The following is a 23,820-nucleotide window of genomic DNA, read 5'->3' as shown; positions in this document are numbered from 1 at the left end:
GCCAGTCGAGAGAGAAATCGGGCCCAATATTCACACAAGTATCACAGAATAGACATATTATTACCCGGCACACACACACAAACTCACGCACATACACGCACGCACACACGCACGTGCGAGGAAAGAACATGATGAAGGACCTTCCACCATCGAATGCATACACAGCACATACTGCCGAAGAGATGCGGAATTTACGGAAACGAACCACAACTTTAACCCCGCTAAATACCCGCCACTACGCTCGCACGAATAGTACAAAACTATCACATATAAATATAGTTCCCCTTCACGAAATACATTCCGTTCACTCGTTCACTCACGCACACGCATACGCACACATACACGCACGCGTGTCATGTACGCAAGGCTACCACCCACTTCAAGAATTCCCAGCTAACTGGAGGGTGACACTAGCGGATCAGCAGCCAGTAGTAGTGGCTCCGTGAGTCGTTGCCGTGCGTGCTGAGCAGGCATGCTTGCCGCCCTGATGCAATAATATTAAGTACCGATAAATCACAGAGCTCATCAACACGACAACATGTCCTCTCCAGTCTAGATGTAGATTCTTCCACCGTGGATTTACGCTATACCCTCCCCCCTCCCCGCCCGCCCGCCCCCAACACAGACTGCACAATCCTGAATCTGGATGTGCTGAACTCCTGGTGTTGTACATGTACTGCCTTAGTTATAAACCCTCCTTATAAGTCAGTCCTAGAAATGAGTCGGTAGCCACAGGGTTTCTGACCCTACAATTACCGGGAAAGGGCGCAAAGTTGGATTTCTCACTCTTCGCTGACGATACACCTGCACTCAACTTTACATATATACAACAATAACATTGTGCCATTTATGCCATACATAGAAGGTGTGAAGAAATGAAACACTCTGCCTGTGAGCATTGCAAGTTACAAGCTTGCAAGAGATTATGTGTACAATTCGCCTCTTTCATAGTGAACCAAGTACGTGCAATCGAACAGTGCAACACCGCCTTACTACGATCGTTCTACAGACATACACTCATCATGATGCGTGCCTCATTCTCTCACACGCACTGTTGCACACACCTTCTCATCAACTTCATTGTCCACAAACTATCACACATGCGGCCCTCGACATCAAGCTCTGGATAAACTGGCAAGCAGAACAGATGGAACATGGCTTCATTGCGACGCAGGTTTCACGATGGGGCAGGCGTGCGACACTCTTAATTCACAACAAACGAGAAGTAGCGATTAAACAAACTTCCCGTGGAGAACTTCCGTTAACTTGCTGACATGGATCCTTTAGAAGCATCATAGAGGCCGTGCAGCAGTTGGATCAGTCACCGCAACCACCATAAAAGGTAAAACGTGTGACCCATGCTCCGTTATATCGTTTGCATTTAGGGCCATTTTGCTGTCTCTATTAAGGATGACCTTTCTTCAGTAGAAAACCAATGTTATAGCAGCCGAAGAAAACTTTGTCATGCTTGTCGATGAGTTTTGTTCCTGAGCCCCCCCTCCACACTCAGCGCGCACAGTATTCGTGACACAATGGAGTAGAAATAGGGGCAATTTCCGCCACAATTTGTCTCGAAGAGTTGCAGTGCACGTTAACATCTCTTTCAGTTGTAGCCTGAGGAAATCATACGATTAACGATTCATTCCCTGTCACCTGCACGTTAACTGTAACTTTTCTGTAATACCGGACAAAAAGTGCTATCTAATAACAACCGGCAATACTGTGTAGAATCCCACTGCCTGCATCGGCTTGACAAGTTTCTCGATAAGAACGTTTAGCGTGGTTAACCGTTATTATATTGTAATTGTTGAAAGGTAATTCTATTGATAGATAGTTCCATGAAACAAAACCAGCAATACTAGCGCCAGTCTCTGTTATAAACAGAAATGCTTCGATGCAAAGCATTACCAAAACAACCACTTTACAACCAGTGGCCATTTCACTTGACTATAATACACATGGTCTTGGTTTACCCGAGACAGAGACGAGCTCCCCTCACTCCCTCCCGCTACCCCTCCCGCTCCCCACCCTAGCAGTTTAACCACTCCTACAGCAGTGCCACACTCACAGTTTGAATTCTCGAATGAAACGGCCAGGTGCTTACACAGCACCTTACACAGCGCCTTACACAGGTGCTTACACAGGTGCTTACACAGCACATGCGCAATAATAATAATCACAAATTTATGTACAAACGCGACGATGGGGTCCCCCGGCGTGCGCGCGCGAGACAACGCCAGGGGGCGCCCCGATCACTATAGAGCGCCGGCCGGGCCACGACCTACGCTCGTCATGCTGGCGGCGCTGGACGGCACGGCAAAGGTGACGCCGTCCTGCTGCTGACCGCTCGATCCCCGCTCCTTGTCGGCGCCGCGCCGCGGAGGCCTGATGTACGTGTCGACGGCCATGTCTAACACGTCCGTACGCTCCTCCTTGCGGTAGGCCAGGCACTTCCGGATAAAGTTCTGGTAGCGAGAGAGGAGAGAGAGAGGGGGGGGAAGGTGAGACGATTCAGCGATATTCCACAAACACGTGCATCTGCACGACTAGCATACACGCTTGACACACATCGCGCATGCAACGACCCAACAAGCGGACAAGGGTTAATGCAGCTATAATATGCAAGGCACTGCATTATTATTTGATAACCGAGAAAATGCTTTTTGCGAATCCCAATTACATCCCGATTGTCATGGTTAAGCATTACGTATAGCTAACAGTTACATAAACAAAAGTAGAAACAACCGCACGAAACGAATAAAAGTACGATGTAAACTGAAGTCGTACGCATGCAAGTCGCTTACCTTAGCTTCAGAACTGACAGGTGGCTTGGCAGGAAATTCCACCTGTGTTGCCTTAAGGATCGTGTTTTCCTCCAGTATCGTAGCCTGCGACTGGTTGTGACCAAACGGCTGCAATAACACACCCAACAAAGTACTCTCGCTATTACTCCTTACCACGTACAAAAAGTCACCAATACACATGCACACCGAAGAAAACATCCTGCTACATTTCACTGACATGCAGCTTTTATTGTATAGCGAAGCGTTGCAAGGATACAAGAAACACCTGGTAATGAATTGGGAAACTCCTGGTGATACATTGTCTAACACGCGGTCAGGCATGTTAAGTAATGATTGACAACCAAGGTGGTAGTATGAACTGTAATACGTACCTTTTTACCATACAGACACTGGTAGAATATGACTCCTATACTCCACACGTCTACCTTATTGGATATCTTTGGTGGTTCTTTGCCCACAACAAAGCACTCTGGAGGTAAATACCTGTAACAAAGAAAGGAAGATGTTATCAACTTCTCTTGGCTCACTCATGGCCTCCAAAACTACACAGACAACCAATGCTCAAGATTGAAACTGACTCCTGTTTATGCTATTGGTTACAAGGAGTAGCTAATATTCTACAGCAATACAAATACACATTCAAACTAGTAATGCTTTGCACATCATTGTATACGTAGTCGGAGCAAGTGTAGGCCTTTAACACGTCTATCATGCATTAGCCACGGTGGCATGCCTGGAAACAGGTTAGGTTATGCTTAGACTTGTCATGCGATTGTGGGGTTTCTCCCTGTGCACAGGGTCAGAATGCATATATAGATTGCACGATACGATTGTGTGCATTCGCAGTAACCCCTGCTGACTCACGCAGGGCGTGAGATGTGAATGCTTGTATATTGAGAAGAGACTAGAGTGTAATTATCTACGTTTCTATTTGTGGAATGCGATATTACGAGAAACCAGAATGTCAGTGTCACGAGAGTGCGAGATGCATTGAGGATAGTATATAAGGAAGTACATATTTGGAATTATAAGAAGTTATCTGTCAGACTTTGTACAACATTGTTGACTCTCAACTGCACTTCGTAGATATCGTACATCCACGTGCACGACACACATGTTGGAGTTTATCTCCTCGTGTGAAGCTAACACAAACACCACACTCACCAGTAAGTGCCTGCGCCCTGAGATGTGAGGTCCATGCCTGACTCGGAGTCGTAGTTCTCTGGATCCATTATTTTACTCAGACCAAAGTCCGTGATCTTGACCTCGCCTGCTAACGCACCAGCTCCGAGCAAAATGTTACCTGAGGACAATCAATTGTGTAAAATTACGGAACATGTACGTAGGAGCTAGACTCCATGTTCATCGTTTCTACATCGCCACCACCAGCTACTATCAGTCAATTTTCTCTATTGTCTCCAGTTTCTTCCTCTTGTTTCATATTTACTACGTTGGAGACACAGTGTGTGTAAATGCATAGAGCATGTTTGGGGCTAGGTTTTGGGAAAAAGCAAAAACAGTACCAAAACAAGGTGAACAAAAATGGCAAAACAGAGGGAGCAATACCATATAGAATTGGGATAAAAACAAGTGAGAGAGAGAGAGCGGTGGAAGATGCAGTGGAAATCACACGTCGAACTTGCTGTTACCTATATGTCTCAACCACTACACGAGGGAGGCATTCAGTACTACAGTAGACACAACTTTCACTGAGGAGGCCAGTATGACATTACAAAATTACACTGTCCAAGTTACAATTCATGCTAAGCTAGGTTTATTTATAACGTATGGAGAATGCTATTCTGCATGATCGTTCAACAACAGGAGATGTGCTGAATGCAGCAGTTTAACCACGACTACCCTCAAATAAACGGTAGCGGCGTCAACACGTCCATGGTCACAGCGCAGAGAAACACAAGACAGACTCTTTCTTATAGGAGATCACGGATAGTTGCATGAATTGCTCTCACCGGGTTTGAGGTCGTAGTGAATAATCGGTGGCTTAATCTCGTTCAAGTACTTGAGCGCGCTCACGCACTGCATAATAATTGAGCGAGCCTCCTTCTCCGGGATCTGCTTGTGCTGTTTCAGGTAGAAGTCAAGGTCGTTTCCATCACAGTATTCCAGAACCGTACAAAAACTGCGGAGAAAAAAAACACAAGTGCGTGCATGCACCTCCCTGCTCAGCGCGAGTTGAATCGCAGCGCGAGGTAACATACGATAATGCCATCACGTAACCATGGCAACCAAATGGAATAGTAAAAAATGTACAGGAGATTACAGGTGGCTTCCACCGTAAATCATCAAATCTGACATAGGTTAATTATTTTAGGCTCGTGCATTCATACTTGCCTCTACATGCATGACACGCACACTAAAGATTTGCTCTTGAGGTTAGGTTTATTACCAGCTTCTCTCCTTGGAAGCATAACTTGTGAAATACTAATTATGAATAGCATTTGTCTTTGTCGCTTCTCATTTGCCTCCCCCGAAAGATAACACAGATGTTAGCCATACGATCTCAATGGGCTAACATACACGACGCAAAACCTCCTTTCTAATCGCAAATTTCGAGCTGGAATTTTCTTTCAGGTAGTAGTAGATGCAGGTTAGATTTTCTACTCACCTTTAGTCTATTTTTTAGGACTACAACATTCACTTGTAGTTTAATTTATTAATTATATGGGTTATGCTGTCACGCGATACAAATTATTTGCACAAGTAACGTGGGAGTTCACCTTCAGTATGGCCATCAACTTCCCAAACATTTCATCATAAACCACAACAATTTCAGCAAGATATCATCTGCAATGTAAGCAGCAGAGATTCCCAAGCTCTCTATCCAGACACTACACTACAGATCCTAAACTCGACTTTTTCGCTTTACTGGACGCTCGTTGTCTAGTAGGGCTGTAACGATACACAAGCCTCTCGATTCGATCCGGTTCTCGATATTAGCCTCTCAATTTGATTCCTTCGATTCGATTCCCAAAATATTGAAATGTTATCTTATTTTTGATATTTTCATTATTTTGCAATAATAAATTATTAGAAATTGCCAATGAATATTAAATGGTGAATAGACTAGAGAGTCTAGAGAGTATATATACACTGCACAGCCGCTGAGTAACATTGGTGAGTAACACTCCACAGTATATAGCGTAGTGCCGCAGCTATTGCAGGAAAAAAGTGGTATCGAAGTGGAACCGAAAATACGGGGAAAAATATCGAGGATCGGATCAAGAGAAGAGAATCGCGATCCGATTCGATTTCGGTGGATCGCTACAGCCCTATTGTCTAGTAATATGACTGACTCATATTTAAGGATACTCTCCACGTTGTGCATGGGTATTGCTCTAGTAAAGATTAAACGTTTATTGGCGAATGTATCGAATCAATCACTTGTTTCATTTATAGAGGATGTATATCTCTATGCTCAAGCCAAAAAATTTCATGAAATTTCCAGCACCTAATTATGCTACCACACAAATTTTAAATTTTTATGTAAAAATGGTATTTTGGATATTTCTCAACTACCAGAAAGAGTGAGAATACAAAATTTTTGCCACATGTTAAGCACAATATGGACCAAAATAGTGCGTCAGGATTTTTCTTTAATTTTCACATTTACCGAGAAAACTGGAAAAAAACTGCTTAAAAATCAAGTTGTGTTTAAAATAGAAAATTTTAGCGAATAGAGACATAACTAATAAAGTACGGCACTTAATAACAATCCCTGACGCACTTCTTTACCACAATATGTTACCATTAAAACGAGTGTAAAATTAAATTAATCCGAGTTGTAATCACAGAGAAATATCCATTTATACATCGGCTACTATGTCAGAAATCGAAACGGAGAAATGAGGGTTTTTCTATTTTTCACAATGAGTGACCGCCTGTGTGCAAAATGGGTGAACGTATGTGATATATCTATTGTTAGTACTTACTGCGACATATCCATGACTAACTGACACCACTAAATTGGTAAAATGTTCCGTCAGCCGCTGCTTACTACACATGTACGCGGGCAAGCAAAAACGCTCTGACAGTTCACATGTACCGTTCGTTATATGGAGAAATGAGCATGTACACAGATGGCACATAGTGTTAGCCATCGAATAAAGTTGAAAACGAAAAATCGATGAAATTTCATGCACAACGTGGAGAGTATCCTTAAGAAACCCAGTGTTACATGCTATGTCCCACGTCATGCGTGTGTGTACGTCCGTGCGTGCATGCGTGATCAAAGACACCTGCTTGGACGTAGATGAGCAGAGTGGATTGGCAATGACAACACGAGAGGTAATGTATGTAATAATTATGTTCCAGAGGCCAGTACTGTTAGTGTTACGTGTACATTCTGTGGCTGAATGCATTAATGACATAATTAAATCCAACTCTGAATCTCAAGTACTAATATCAATACATTCTTGGGATTGAACCTATCTTTGGTTGCAGTTGGAAGCTTTAACCCCCTCGCTAGCAAGACAGACAAAATGGGAATAAGGGTGTGGGTGTTGCAAAGCTTTCTTTCCTACCCTGTAGGTGGCAGTGTAGGACGAAACGAGGCCCTCTTGGGAGGCAGTGAGTCCTTCCACGAAGGATCACTGAAGCAGAAAGAGACAAGGTTCAGCGGCATGACACTGAGAGGTCAGAACGATGTGATAGTGTCTGAAACATCATCTCACGAGCGAGGTTAACGAGGCATGACACAGAGATCAGAGACGACAGCAAACCTTGTTTCATTTCGCTTCAGTCACGAAAGTTTTGGACGTGAATTCCCAACGAATAAAATGTGTAACACCATAGCTTTCCCAATTTTGAAAATCCCCAGGAAAGAACTGACATAAAGGAACTCATGCAACGTGTAAAGAGCCTTCATGTAGATATTCTGGACCACACCATCTGTCATGTATTTCTTGTTATATGGAGACAATGCTTATGCACTTCATGTAATCCATGTTACATGTAGTTGTAGCTGTAGTGTACATATTACATAATACATATTACATAATCCCTCATTCGTGTAGACATATTTGTACATGTTATATAATCCTCGATACATGTAGACATATCTGTCCATGTTAATGGAGTCCTCGATATAAGTAGACATATATGGATATGTCATATAATCCTTGATACATGTAGACATATCTGTACATGTTATGGAATCCTTCACACAAGGAAGAAAACAAGAAACCTATAACACATCATGTAACCTCTGATGTGTTGATACATCATGCAAATCCTGATAGCTGTAGACATATTTTTACATCACGTAAGCTCTGTTGCATATAAAGATATCTGTACATGTAACCCCCCCACCCCACCCCAATTACATGTGTAATGAATGGTTTTCAGTTCATATGTGTACTCCTCTCGTATCCGCACTCATACATGTCATGTAAACATAGTTACATGTAATCGTTGCGATCCCCACACGAGCAAGCTACACGTATATGTTTCGTAACGTAGAACGTATAGCTAATAGAGCCTACGATGGCATCCATCATGCAGCCCAGCCCCAGCACGATGCGCGGGGGCACGGCAACATGGGGGGAGGGCCACCCCCAGCACGATGCGCGGGGGCACGGCAACATGGGGGAGGGGCCAGCCCCAGCACGATGCGCGAGGGCACGGCAACATGGAAGGGGGGAATACTTACGAGTTCTGATCAATCTCAAACACGTCGTGAAGCTGGACAATCCTCGCATGATGCAGCGACTTGTGAATGTTGTACTCTCTCAACGCATGCCTGCAAGGGGAACAAATCACAATTATGAAGAACCCATACCAATCATTACTACAATGCACAAACATGGAGAAGGTTATTAAGCTAGTAATGAGTGTTATGTTGATATGTCATATGGACGTTTTCACCTATCTTAATTACGTTTTATCGTTACTTGAAATGTGCATCTCAAGATGAACCAGTGCTATGTTGATGATTCTGTCACAGGCAAACGCTATCGAAATGATGACTTGCACATTTGTTCATAGATAAGCTTACGTTAGAGAGCAGCATGTTTGTTATTGTGGAGTATAATTTATTATACAATGTGTGAACACCAATGTGTGATAGGAGGCTGGCAGTGATTGTACAGAGCAAGACAATATGTACAGAACAGACATATATGGCGGAATATAATAGCCAGCAATTACAAGCACAAAGCCTGATACAGAGATGCCAACACGTATTTGAAGCAATCTGTAGTTTCTGGCCATCAAATTAGTAGTTCGAGGGTCACGTAGTGACCGGAGTTTGCTAGGGGGGTCCGGCATGCCCCCCATAAAATTTTTTGATTCTGAGATGCAATTTCCTGCATTCTCAGGGTCATAAATGACAATAAATTGACAAAAAATAACAATAATTAAATTTTTTTTTTTTATCACAGTGAAATTCGTAGTTTGATACAAACTGGTCGTAGTGGTGCAAAAAGAATAGAAATTCGTATAAAATACGGATAAATTGTAGTGGTTGGCATCTCTGCTGATACAATCACTAGTGACAAACGCTTAACAAATGGAGACGGAACTGCTGCTGACATTTCTTACTTGATATAATTTGCCTTCTTGTCATCTTTCCAGTCTTTATTCAGTTGATGTATTTTACAAGCCACGTATCGCTGCTCCCTTAGATCAAACGCCTTCGAGAAAAATACGATGCGGTTTACATTACAGGCGATCGACCGTCAGTGTCAGCATATTACCCATGCAGCATGATGTCACATTTCACTTCCCATAAGATAGTAACGCCTACGTTAATACGAATATTATATCCATGTTATAGATTGGTAAATTTTCACTCTGCCACATGAGTGTTATACCTAATAATGGGGTGCAATGTTGCACGTTCATAACTAGGTTCGTTTACAACAGCAGTTTGAAAAAGGAATGAAGCCACTAGATTCACTACTCACTTTATGCACTTCTGAGAATCCACCTTTCCCTAAGAGTGTTAAAAGCAGATATCGATCGTGTAGGACTTGGTTATCATTGAATCTGCTGGCACACAAGTACAAAACATTAACATTAACATGTACACGTAATAACTTAATTATTTCTTTATAAAAAGCTTTGATAGCTTTAATACATATAGTTATGTTTCATGACCACCATTATCATCATCACCATCATTATTATTAGAAATCATAGAGGCAATCTAAACCTTCTGCTTTCATTCCTACCTGAAAGATTTTCTCATTGAATTACACTCAGATTTCACTCGCGTACCTAACCTGACAACTGCTAAATATCAGGGGGGATAAATAAAGGAAAGCCGAACAGAGATGACAGCCTACCTAGACTGGTCCTCGTTATGGATACGTTTGAGTTCCCTGATGTGCAAGTTTCGTTCTCTCTCCAGCTTCTCCATCTCCATCTGCAACTCCATGTCTTCTTTCTTTAGTGTTGCTGCCCGTAGTTTAAGGATCTCGTCCTGCTCGTATAAATCCGACCCTGTCATGCTGCGAAGGCAAGACGTACGTCAGTGACGGCAACCTGTCACACACACACGCACGCACGCACGCACGCACGCACGCACGCACGCACGCACCCACACACGCACGCACGCACGCACGCACGCACGCACACATCCGTGCAAGCAGCTTCACTCAGCGGCGAGTAAAGCCAGAGTTACTTTTATTTCACCTAATGTAAGGTTCCACCCATTTCCTCTGATGTAGATAACGAATTCCATATCCACATCTATGATGCGAACCGACTAACTAGTGACGGGAGGTAGGAATTGGGTCGAACTCCGGGCCCATCTACCTACCTTCACAACAATGACAACACGCACACCTGCACATGCACACACACCTGCTTACCCTTCCACACACACAGCAGTACGCAATTTCGCAACGACGATTACCCACTCGACGTGTTTGAACCATGTACACCGTCGTCGTCGGTGGCAGTGTGTATGTGTGCACCTACCATTCCTTGAGGCTGAGTGACTGAGGCACGATGAATTCCTCGTTGCCTGCCGGCCCGTTTATCTTCTTGGTCGTCTTTGGCTGCTTGACGGAGGAGACGGCGTCGCTGGCCTGCCTTCGCTTAACGAGCTGCTTCCTCATCTTCTCTATGTCCTCTCGATGCTGAGCTATCGACTCCTGTTGTCTGAAATATATAACCAACACAACGACCGTCATTCGCTGCGATGGACAGGGGATGCCATCACTGTGAGGAAGAATTGTGCATTAACAAGGTTTCAAGTGGAAACATGCCGTGATCTGTTCTGTACTGCAGAACAGAAGACTCAAAGAAATATGATGATGGAGTATTTGTTTTCTCTAACAGTACTTCACAAAACACAATGAGTTTGCAAAATTAATTTGAATCATATATGAAAGAAGCACGATTCCCTAATTTCTTAGGAATCAGATAAGACACATACGTGACCATATGAAGCTGTAAAGGAAGGAACGAGGAAAAATCAGTCAAAGATATGCATGCGCACATACTTAATTATTTCTGTAAAGGAATATCCGTCAACCCAGTTTTCGACAAACGTTGCTCCCTGCCGCTGCGTGACAAACTGTCCTAGACGTAGCCTGTTAGCCATGCACTTCTGCCGTGCTGCCTGCTTCTCCATTTTCACCTAAAACGACAACATAATAGTACACACCATATACAATATATAGAAGCACCAGATTCCAAAATTTTCTAATAAGATTATCAGCAAGTCAAGATAAAGATCAATCAATGGTATGATATATAAAACGGACAGTCAGTCCGTTTGCAGGCAGTCCTTACATTTAAAACACGTTATCTGAGAAAAACTACTTCATGAGACATTGTAAACTCATCGTATTTACCAAAAGCCCAATAAATACAAGATTCAGTAAGCATACAGACAAACGGAAGAAATCCATAAATCCAAGGTTCTGTCCAGGGAATGCATCCGAGCAAATTTATTGGAAAATGTGATGGCAGTGCCCACAATCAATATACCTTTTCTATTAGCAGAGTCTTGTTCATGTCGACACACTTATTTAGAGACTCCTTCTGCCGTTCGACCAGTTTCTGCTGAGCTGTCAGTTGCCTCTTCAATTCGTCGTTCGACTGCGTGCAGAAACCATTAACGTCAACGCGCAAATGTCGTGGCGACCGACGAGCGTCGGCGAAACAATTTTGATCTGCGGGCGTACCCGTTAATTTTGCTAATTGTGGGTGAAGTAAAGCTGTGCTGCTGCGTCGTTGTGTGAGTGGTCGGCAGACTATATCTCACCCTCATCATCTCCTCGATCTTCGTGTCGCGTTGCTGTAGCTCTGTAGACGACTGAGCCTCCAGATCTACCAAACTTCGCATTGTCATGTCCGTCTGCATGAAGAGGCAACGACAAGTCAGCGCTGTATCAGTTTTTATGTTTATTGATCAAATCCATTCGGCCCTTCACAGGCTTTCATACTCTGGCAGCCGGGAGAGACACTCATGAGACTCGGGGAAAAACTCCACATGCAATCATGCAAGGAGTGACTTTTTCATACATTTAGCCAATTGCTAAAAATATATTTAAATACAGAGCTAGTTGAGCGAGATCACTAGAATAAACAGCGCAAATAGCAACCACGCATGGATTGCACGTGTGAATGTACCTGTATCTGTTTATGTGCAGTCCGCGTGTGTAGGTGGCTTGGTATCCCCCCCATCGACGCATAATCGTGATTGGAGTTGGATGACTGCATGTTGTTGCTAACAGACAGCTGAGGAAAGCTGGCAAACTGCTGCTGGAGTGGTGACTGTGGCTGCATGTGCTGAAAGAAAGAGACGTCGTAAACTAATTATTACTCTGAATAAAAATTCGAGTCAGGATTTCTTCAAGAAAGTCCGACAGACGTGTTTGCGTGTAAAGGTGTATAAACACGCCCTACTGAATGACCATGACACTGTTATTGAACTACGTGCTGCAGATAAACCAGCAGGTAGATAAACTTGGTAGTCCTCGATCTGCCTCTTCAAAACACTCGTGTTCTCTTATCACCAACACAAATATACATACATCCTTCTTTCGAAGACTGCCCTTTTGAGTGGTCCCTTGCGCCAACAGTCCTGAAAAGTCCTGCTGAGGAGACTGAGGCTGTAGGTGTGACTGCAAAAGCAAAAATAAACTCCCAGAATAAATCAGGTAAGTAAAAAGACATCCCACTGTAGGGGGTTAGAAGCCTCCAACAATGCTATCATTACACATCAAACATCATTGGAAAGAAACTGGTTCAAATCCGTTTGGCATCTAACGTCAAGTTTTATACATAGACACTTGAATCGAATAGAAGTGCATTCGTTTGCCGTAACATGTACGGCGAAGAGTAAGATGAGTGAGCGCATGCATGTGCTGCTGCACATCAGCTACTACATTGGTAAATACCTTTACATTCGTCTGCTTAATCTTACCACGCTCATTCACTGCCATCATGAACAAAAGACCAACTAAAAACTAAAATATTTCACCTAGTCACTAAGTAATCAGTCTTGTTTTTACAGAGACAAGGGGAGTTTTGTGGCACAGACGATACTTACGCCTGGAGGGAAGTTTTGAGGTGATTGGCTCTTGCTCTGCTGATTATAGGGGCCGCCACTGTGACTAGGACTATGTCCACTCTGAAATTATAAAGATGTGTGACTCAATAAGGAGAAACTGTACATAGTAGTTGGCTAACACAAAAAATAGTCACTCAATTAGACTAAATCTAAGGACATCTCCCACATATTTCAGCTACAGTCGATGTGGAGCTCGATATAATGATTAGCTTGCCACCATTAGCACTTTAGTGGTTCCGATTGCAGACAATAGTTTAGAATTGGCACTCAATTCATTACACTTGTGATTCTGCATATATGTAATTAGATACAATAATGTAACCCAAAACACAGGATAGGGTTACAACGCGAGCGTATCCTTTTGTGTGGAGGAACCTCTGAGTGAATCACTCAGGACGGTTTGCTGGTGCGTTTTCAGAGACTATAACTTCCAAACTGGGTTTATTCTCGACACGAACCTTTCTCCGCTATCCTGCAACTTACTATGTATCACAATACTCTGTACTAAACTAATATAACGTGTTACAAAAATTCGAAGCGACGAGCTCGTCGCTTAGAATTTTTGTAACACGTTATAATAGTTTAATACAGAGTATTGTGATACATAGTAAGTTGCAGGATAGCGGAGACAGGTTCTTGTTGAGAATAAACCCAGTTTGGAAGTTATAGTCTCTGAAAACACACCAGCAAACCGTCCTGAGTGATTCACTCAGAGGTTCCTCCATACAAAAGGATACGCTCGCGTTGTAACCCTATCCTGTGTTTGGGTTACATTATTGTATCTAATATGCAAGGTGAGCAACTGTTGGTGTAAATGATCTTTTCGTGCACACATTGATACACATTACACTTATTTACATCTGAAACAGACATGTAGGCATTTTAGCAGACTCCTACAAACTGTATATTACGGAATAATAAAAATAACTTTTCGTTGAAACAGCTGGCGCTATTTTCCCTAATTCCCAGAAAAACAAGACTAGTACTGATGGACAGCTATTTTCTGATTGGGGGACTGTGCGTTTTACTTTAACACAAGCCAAGTTACAATATCTTGCACTCTGGCCAGAAGAGTACTGTCAGGGGAAAATCAACGAACACTCACCTTGTAGTTGAAATATTCATTAATTTTCTTGGCAGTCTGGGAACCTTTTGCTGTGTGAAGAAATCGAGGTTAGTATTATGCCGGTTATAATGCAAACATTTCTTTTCATCATGATCTTTGATGTCAGTAGCTTCAGAGAAACCATATGATAACACATCCTACCATACACGAAATTTGTATCTGCAGAGCACTGCATTTCACAATTACCAATATTGCATAATTTTACACTAATTAACAATACATTATCATAATATCTCTACACTAAATTTTAATAATTGTTTATCGTTAAGGTAATTCTGGACTCGTCCGTAATAAGTAACACATCGTCATGCGATGCACCATACACAAACCCACAAGCCAAAATCACAAACGATCGCTCACTTTTCTGTCTACTGTGACGCCATCTATAACCCATAGCCAGCATAACGGGCCGGGACAGACTACTACCGGCAGACTCAGGGGGAGGGGGGGAGGGTTCTGAGACTCACGTGGTTGCTGTCCATCTGCAGAGATCTCACGATCCGCATTCTTTCTCTTGCGTTTTCTCTCCACGCTCGTTGGGGACTTCATCTTATCCGGCGTCTACAGCAAGAGAGTATCAAAGTTCTACCATGTATGCTGGTGTGGGAATCACACACAAAAATTGCTACTAATCCCCTGGAAAATTGACAGGCAAAATCTAATTTTCTCTGCAGGTTTAATGTTTTCCAGATGATAAGATTACCAGGGAGACATTTAACAGCCATTTATAGCTGCAGGATAACACGCAATCTCATACTAAATGTGTTCATTTAGCAACATTGGAGAGCGTAACAGCAAAATATCGAATGAGCGCATGACGAAAGGTTTTCTCTAACAGCATTTCCATAAGAAAAAATGGATAGTTACTTCCACTCCTCTGACAAATCTGCTTGCCCAGAAAAGTGTGCAGGTGTGAATTCTGATACCTGCCTAAGACATCCCCAGGGTACGGATGCAACATTAAGGCATGTTACAATTGGATGGAAACTTTATTAAAATGCATCTTTCCACTAAAAAAATGGTTCCTTGACAATGACTACCTTAAGCTGAACATAGTTGTTCATTGCCAACTCCTTGGCTACAACCCGCAGAACCTATCCACGCCTCCAATTCACAACAAACATTATACTTGGTTAATAAGTAAGGACCGCCTGAACATTTTCTGGAACATTTTCTATCGTATAGATCAGAAGCGGTTACAAGTGTGGGTACGTCGATGGTGCGGACGTCGAATCATTAGGACGCGGAATGGCTTCACACTCACTAGCTGCTGGTTGCTATCAGTCTTATCATCACCATTCGAAGAGACGTTGCTGGCAGCACTCATGTTCGAGTCTTGGTTCTGTCCGAACGACACCGTCTGAATAAACACACACACACACGAGAACTTTAAACGTTGCATCGTCATGGCTCACTGGGCAATATTCAGCTAAGATTCTTCTCGTCATCGTAATTACAAACGCGTAACAAATTATTGCTCTGAAAGTTCGTTGCAGAGGAAAATAAATGTGATTTGTGATAGTAATTACCTGAACAGGTTCATAATTAAATTTGATAAGATTTCACTGTACTTTTTAAACTCGTTTGAAAGAAATGGCGAACGCAAAATGATGCGGCCGCAAGCGCAAATGCCAAACTCATTGTCGCTGTCATGAAAATATTATTTTTAGGTAACTTAACAGGTAGATAATTGTGCTGTTCAATCTATTAATAATACATAAATTCCATACATAATCCGTAAGCTTCAAATAACTATGAAAAATTACTTTTCACATTTTTGGATAGGCAATTCTACCCGTAATATTTTCTCAAGAAAGGTTTAAAAATCCAATCCCCACCTACTTGAGCTACTTACTGCTTAACAGTGTTACAGTAAGCTTGGAAGTTGATAATAAGACTCTTCAGAGGGGTTATTGCTTACCCGGGACCCCAAAAATCTTGCTTCCAGCAACTCTTGCTTTCTCGGATCCAGGGCTACGTTTTTTTCAGAAGCCGAAGTACCTGAAACTGAAAACATCATAAAACTAATATCAGTTCATAGATTCCAAAAGAGTTGTAACATCTCGCGTAAAACAATGCACGTGTAATTTGCCTAGTACCTTACCATTACACTGGCACTAATCAGTTACTGTGATAGATGCTTCTGGTGCACATTCATTCTAGTTTATCAATGCTCCCCTGTAGATCTAAAGGTCTACACTTGATTTTGCGTACTACAAGTATATGTTATCAGAAAGAGAAGAACAATGCACGTTTGCCAGCTATGACACATGACAAACAAACTCATGTGCACACACGCGCATGCACACGCCCGCACACATACAGATGGCCAGCTAGTGACATACCTTTCTACGACCTGGAGATTGAAGAGTCCTAGTTGTGAAAGATGTATTTATTTACCAGTTACGGACTCTATTATGTACACACTACTGATCATGTACAGTAGCAGCTTTATAGGATATATATAGCTGATCAGTTTATTCGTTGTACACTGTAACACGTACACTGTACACTGTACACTGTAACACGTATACATTAATATTCCTGCACGCGAGATGAAACATGCAGCTCAGGTAGATAATGGGGGAGCTTAAGATAAGAGTATCAGGTGCTCATTATTTACTGAAATAGGTGTTCATTGAAATTACCTTCATTGAAAGGCCCTAACAGCTTTTCAACTTTAATTACAGCTTACACAGTACGTGCGCATTTGATGCTAGCTTGGTGCAAGTTTGCACATGTGGAGGGTATGGCAAGCGATCCCCATGTAACCGCCATCAACCCTTTACTTGCCTTGAACCATGGCATTCATGAGTACATACAAAATTATTCATGTATTCAGCGCTGATGTACTGTACATTAATAAAGACGCAGAACGACTGAAAATTCCATCGGAAAAGCCCTCTTTCAAACGACATCTGGATCTTCGTTACACATGTATCTACTAGAAATATTCCCGTGGAATTTTCATAGAAGACACTGAACCTTCGTGACAATTGGCGGCACGTGTATTACAAGTATTACGCATTATCACAATTACACATGTAATCACACTTATAATTAGCACACATGTCGCACACTGTACATCGTCCCAATGCTCGGTGGACATGCTCACATAGCGTGAACGATGTGCAAGTCACATCCCTCAGCTTCCCCATAAGCAACCCCTTCAACCACCCCTGCGGCTCTACCCCCACCCCACCCAGCTATCCCATTGTACCCCCCACCCGACCCCACCCCCTCGGCTCTCTCCTCATCCAACCCCCCTAGCATCTGTCTCCGCTCCCCCCGGCTACCCCCTCGGTTACCCGGCGCCCTCTCAAAGAAGGCACCGCCTCCCACATTCAGAAAACATCACGATGCTCACAGCAAACAGTGCCGAGCGACGAGAATGCCAAGACAGCTCCTCACGCCAAGTTACATGTATACATGTACGAGCATGAAGCAAACTGACCTTTTGAACACTGGTACAGTTTTGCCTCGTGGCCCCCGAGGCATAGTTTATTACTAATATGATTTTGTTTGTAGCGTACAGCACATTACGGAGCGGGGGAGAGGGGTTGCAAATAACGGAAAATAAATCACCAGTCGAAAATTAGAGTGATAGTTCCCAGCGCACGATTTTGACAAAAGAGCTTTGCCATGCATGGCTCAATACTGACGCTGTTCAAATAGTCACCAAATGCTCTACATGTATATATACGACTTTTACCCAGAGAGCTACTGTAGTTATACACAGAGCTCTGCTGTAGCTAGGAACGGAGCGGCATGTGCCTGGAGTTTGCAAGCACGATTTTACCGAAACCTGGTATATCTCATCATTCCAAATTTTACACGGTTACCCGATATCACCATTTCCCCTTTCCCAGTGGCAGTGTCACACGAATAAATTAATCAGGGCCTGTGATAATCATAGATGTTATCAAGAGTGACATATTATATGATGTTATCAACGTACAAATTACACCTGGATACTGCCCTGCACCCAACCCCACCTCATCCTTGCCTCGGGGACAGAACCATCTCCGACTCTTTCCGCTCTTACACGGCCATAAAAATATGTGGTCAGTTCCAGATATAGCCCGCCGGGGCAAGGCGGAAGGCTAGGTGGGGGTGAAGAGTGCGACTGCTACTGACCCCGTGTGTGCTGACTGGCTGCTGGATGCTGGATGCTGACGCATGGCAGCTCAGCTAAGCGCAGCACAGCTACACCAGACAAATGATTTCTCGTCGACCACGTATCGCGACTGATCCCACATCGCTGTACACACGTAGCCAGCCAGCCTGCCTTTCTTCCCTCTCATCAGCCACGCACGCAGCGTGTACATGTTGTCCATTTGATTTGCATACGCAGTTTTACGTCTGCATTCAAGATGGCTGTACGATGCGAGCTATAACAGTTCGTCGTCCCGCGACTTTGCATGCAGCAACGTCGGCACGGACAACCTTCAGCTAGTTGTCAATTGTGGCAGCTTATAACGACGCATTATCATGTAATGTAGCTCACACCATATACCCTGGCATCCATTTTGTGCAAACCCTACACGGCTTAGCATGTCAACACAACCATTGATACATTTAACTGGACTGCCAGTGCCAGCCAGTGCGCTTGCTCACGCACGTAATTGACTGCTGCTTATGGGTGTTTATTTTCGCCGCTGGCAATCGGGAGTCGTTTCATTAGGTTCTCGTGTTCGCATAGGAGCAGACTGAAACGAGAATCACAAGCGATCTGTCTATCCGCCCATCCATCCATCAATACACTTCTACCGGTCCGTCACGCGTGCATACATGTACTACACGGTAGAAAGGGTCATCAAACAGTGGGCTTATCTAAGCGATATCTAGTCATCATCAACTGAACGATTTCATAGTTCAAAATCTACCCGTTGTTGTCATACATGGAGAGCAGTTAATGAGATAGCAAATATTTACACATCCAATGACTATGCAGAATGTAATAGTTATGAAGAAACAGGAATTACCTGCTATGTGTCAATATTCTGTATAATTGTGCCATATACAGTGCATGCAGATCCGTATAATCTAGGACATATTAGGTTCAATAGGTTGACATAAACGGATTGCACACAGATAGGTAGGCGTTTATATATGCCAACAGTAAAATTCCCTTCTCACACAAACACATAGGATTAGCTGCAACTATCCAAGTTCCAACCTTAGAGATACAGGAACTACTCACAACTATTAATTGCATGACCATCAGGAGTAGATAATAGGGAATTCCCCATTATCTTGCTATTATCTACTCCTGATGGCCATATATGAGGTATAGTTTAGCTTCTGCGACATATTCACGCACACCCACATATATTTGAAGATGTTCCTAGAACCTTTTCTAATCACACACGTATAAATTAGGATTATGAACAAACAACATGTAGCCGCATGTAAAATGCATTAGGCATAGCTTCTTCTATATGTGATGAGAATATCAGAAATCCAGCTCAGCTTTATATACTTCTGATATTCAGCTGTCAACAGTAAAAGCCTCTACAGTTCATGTACAGTAAACAGTATGAATGAATTGAATTCTTAAATAGAAACTTTACACAACACCAAAGATGTTGCTGTATTTCTGCACATTCTGTAAATTTTCCTGTCTACACAACTACTGACATTAATAAAGTATGGTGTAACATACCTGATGAACTGGTGAGTAAATAATAGGACAAAATTGTTAATGCATTAGTTTACGCGGTTAGAAGTAATTACATAAGAATATTAATGTAACACATTGAAGCAGATTGGGTTAAGAATAGACGTCTGTAAAAGTCCATGAACTTCTCAAATATTGTCCTGTAGAATTTATGCAATGCTATTAAACTAAAATCAAGTGGAATTATGAACATTTTTTAAACTCTTAAATTATCTGCCATAACAAATTTCTCGCGATTGTAATCAGTATCATGAAACCCAGCATAAATCAGTATTAGCTTATCTATGTCAGCGACCTGGTGGCTTAAATATATAGTCAAATCTGTATATAAGAGTTCACTCAAAGAAAACACCAAGTGCCCTATAAACTAGTGACCGTTCTATTGAAGTGGTACAACTGTATAACTGCAACTCGAGATAAATGCGTTTATAAATACCCGAGGTATGTGACCTTTATAGATATAATTTATGTCCATTCCACACAGGTGGTTTCACTATATAACTATCACTACAGAGAAATGCTAATAGTGACCATTATATGAATAGATGTTCGTTCTCTGAAGGTTTCCACTAACACAGGTCTGACTGTAGTTCTCTCTAAGTCTCCTGTAAAATTTCCTATTTGTAATAACCCCTAGGGATGTGGAAGTTTTATCCCTTTAACTCATACCACATAAATCTCATCTGTACTATAGCCCTATAACCCACGCTATTCGTGAAACAAAAATACACAGACATGCACACACACACACAATGTTAAGGTTAAAATAATGCCTTTGAGACTAATAAGATATAAGAAAACATGGAACATAACTGGTTAGGATTTAATAGTGAAGACGAATATGTAGTACAATGTGGTTTTATACATGATAAACACAAAATATGTAACAATCATACACAATGAAAAACCTGCTGGAGAATTTCCATTTGATCATACTGTATGTACAGTACCAATTTTAAACGAGGCATTTCTAACAGCTAAAATCCTAGTTGAATACGTAACAGTTTTATTGATTATGAAATGCTAGTTGTACATCCAGCTAACTGTTCCTGTAATCTACTCAGCTGTAAATGAATACGATAGTTTTTGACTACTGAGAATTTCTCACTTAGCAAAACTAACTAGACAGCATTAGTCTCATTAAATTCATAGCAATTATTGGAAATGTACGCACGCATGCATGCGCGCACACACATATATGCACACAAACCACAACTGCACTGTCAAATATTGTCACTCACTTCGAAAATGAAAAGCTAATCTTGATTAAATGTGTGGGTAATGAGCCAGCTTTCTCCTGTAACTTTACAGTAGCACAGGACTAGTATTATTAGGGTATATTTAAGATAGTAATAATCTTCTTATATGCATACTTGAATTAGTAATGCCACATATATAAAGACATCAGGGTACATTGTGATATCGCTGTAATAAACTTTTAAACGTGATATCTACCCTGTGTTGAAGGCATATATGACACATGAGATGGTATTAGTGTCACCATGCTACTTTGTATTCTCGTTAATGTAAAGGCATGCTAAATTCAGTTGTATGTCACTATGCAGATAGGGCGCCGGGTCCACTCGTCCCATAGCAGTGTCGTCCCATTGACGAAGTCGGCCTATTACAGACTCGGCCGATACGAACTCGGCCGATACGAACTCGGCCCATAATATAATATATATGTTAAACAGAATCATATATGATTTAAATTCAAATAAATACTATATAGCAATAACGTTATGTGTTGGTGTGTGTATAATTTAGATTCGATTATATTACTATAATTATTGTATGACTATTATTACACGGGTTTTCCATTAATAATGGAAAGATGGCAAGATGCAATGATGGAAGATGCAATGGATGCAAGATGGAAAGATGCAGATAGATATTCACGTATCCATTACAGGCTGGCGCATGACTTGTGCCCCCTTGCTTCTCATCCTAGCCCCTCCCCCAGAAACTTATACTCGTAGGTAGCGCTGCTCTTTCAAAATAAGACTTATTAAACCACCTGTACAGTTGTGTGCATTTATTATGGTTGTAATAGGCACCATGGTAACTCTCTCCTCATTGAGTACGGTACTTAGCACCAGAGGCACTGGTTATATGACTGACTATCTTAGTATTCTTACCATTGCCACTGTCACTGCATAGGTATCAATGCGTCATTGACAATAATGAATTGGAGTGAATGTCACAGATTCTCGGGCAAAAATAGCTACTACATAATTCCCACATGTATCGGCAATGGTTGTCAACATCTTGTTTCTTCGTGATTGACAATGTGAATCACTGAATGTCACCAGGGTCCAGGAAACCGTAACTGATCCCTGACTGATACGAAATTATTTGCCGGTGACGTCGACGGGTATTTTGCGTTGATTAAATTTTTCACACTGCAACCTTATAACAAATTGTCATCACACTAATAGAAACTTTGACTATTTCTCAAAAGAAGAACATCGTATATATGTACCGTCTTGCAATGGTCTCGCAAAGGTCCCCACTTTTGCACTGCCTACAGACGTGGGGGTAGGGTTCCAAGATGGCGTTGGAGATTCGCTGCTGAACATCATCCGACTTCAAGGGACAATTTTGTCTATTCCCACTCGAATTTCACATGGTTACTGCACCATAACAGCTGGATCGACGTCTCTACTATTTTTCCTTTGCAGTTGTTTACAAAAAATCGTAAAATCAAGTACGCACGAAGGTGCACAACAACGGAAATTTTCCTAAAATTACTTTGTTGTGTGTCCACTCGCGGGTCGCATGACGTCACACGAAGTCTACTTTAACGTTCACTTGCTTCGCGAAGTTAAGAGAGGGCACCAGCTTCCAGTAAGCTCTGCAATAAGCTTACAATATTTGCTCTGCTTTATGTAAGACAATTAAGCCAAAAAATAAACATTTATTAAAAAAAACAAAAAACTTTGAAGTCATGAAATTTTACCTTTTGATTGTTCTTCGCACTTTTATTATTTGAATAAAGACATACCGATCATTTAGTATGGTATATACAAGGGCAGCTATATCATAGACAAATCAAATTTACCCTTTATCAAGGTGAAACCATTTCTGGTTGCGATCAAACTATTTCGGTTCAATGTGATACAAAACACAACGTGTAGTAGAAATATTTAATTTACAAATTGTGATAAATGGATGAATTTCTTATACACTAATACAGATGAACGAAATATTGAATAGCAGCAATAATAATTATGCCTGCTAATAAAAACTCGAACTTTTGTTTTTCTATCCGTGAAAAAACATATTAATATTCTAAGCAAAATACTATAATATATGAAGTTTATCAAATTAATCATCATGCGATGATTAAATTTATATATTTATCATTTATACCACGTACGGAAGCTGTGTAGTATTTCATCAACTTGATGTTATACAGAATTTCAACTGTTTTTCAACAGATTTCAAGAGTATGCCTCGAGTAATACTTGAGCAGGTAGAGATTCCCGTATGACATTGAGAGCTATACGCGAAGCCTTTTGTCTTCGACAGCTACTAAGATTTTAGTAATGAAAGCAGAAACTTTCGATGACAATTTTTTTTAGCAATTTTATTACTTTCGACATATACCGTCGATAGATGGCGCCACATTGACTTCCCCTGGATATTTTGCCAGCAAGCTGAG

General features: G+C 41.8%; 1 protein-coding gene across 1 annotated transcript; it reads right to left on the bottom strand.

The window, feature by feature from the left end:
• Window positions 1-848: 848 nt before the first annotated feature.
• Window positions 849-22,927, bottom strand: LOC106805497 (serine/threonine-protein kinase tousled-like 2). Its single transcript, XM_014807111.1, is given in 22 exon segments — window positions 849-2,359; window positions 2,361-2,465; window positions 2,805-2,912; window positions 3,176-3,287; window positions 3,969-4,107; window positions 4,775-4,944; window positions 8,473-8,562; window positions 9,363-9,454; window positions 9,728-9,809; window positions 10,109-10,273; window positions 10,746-10,928; window positions 11,273-11,409; window positions 11,763-11,873; window positions 12,040-12,132; window positions 12,408-12,566; window positions 12,812-12,901; window positions 13,330-13,410; window positions 14,456-14,505; window positions 14,944-15,037; window positions 15,741-15,836; window positions 16,398-16,483; window positions 22,639-22,927. Coding segments are annotated over 22 exon segments (2,412 nt in total). The 5' UTR covers window positions 22,739-22,927; the 3' UTR covers window positions 849-2,290.
• Window positions 22,928-23,820: the final 893 nt, after the last annotated feature.

This window comes from Priapulus caudatus, unplaced genomic scaffold, assembly GCF_000485595.1.
Source record: "Priapulus caudatus unplaced genomic scaffold, Priapulus_caudatus-5.0.1 Scaffold115, whole genome shotgun sequence".
NCBI lineage: Eukaryota > Metazoa > Priapulida > Priapulimorpha > Priapulimorphida > Priapulidae > Priapulus > Priapulus caudatus.
This window is presented reverse-complemented; position numbering and strand designations above follow the sequence as displayed.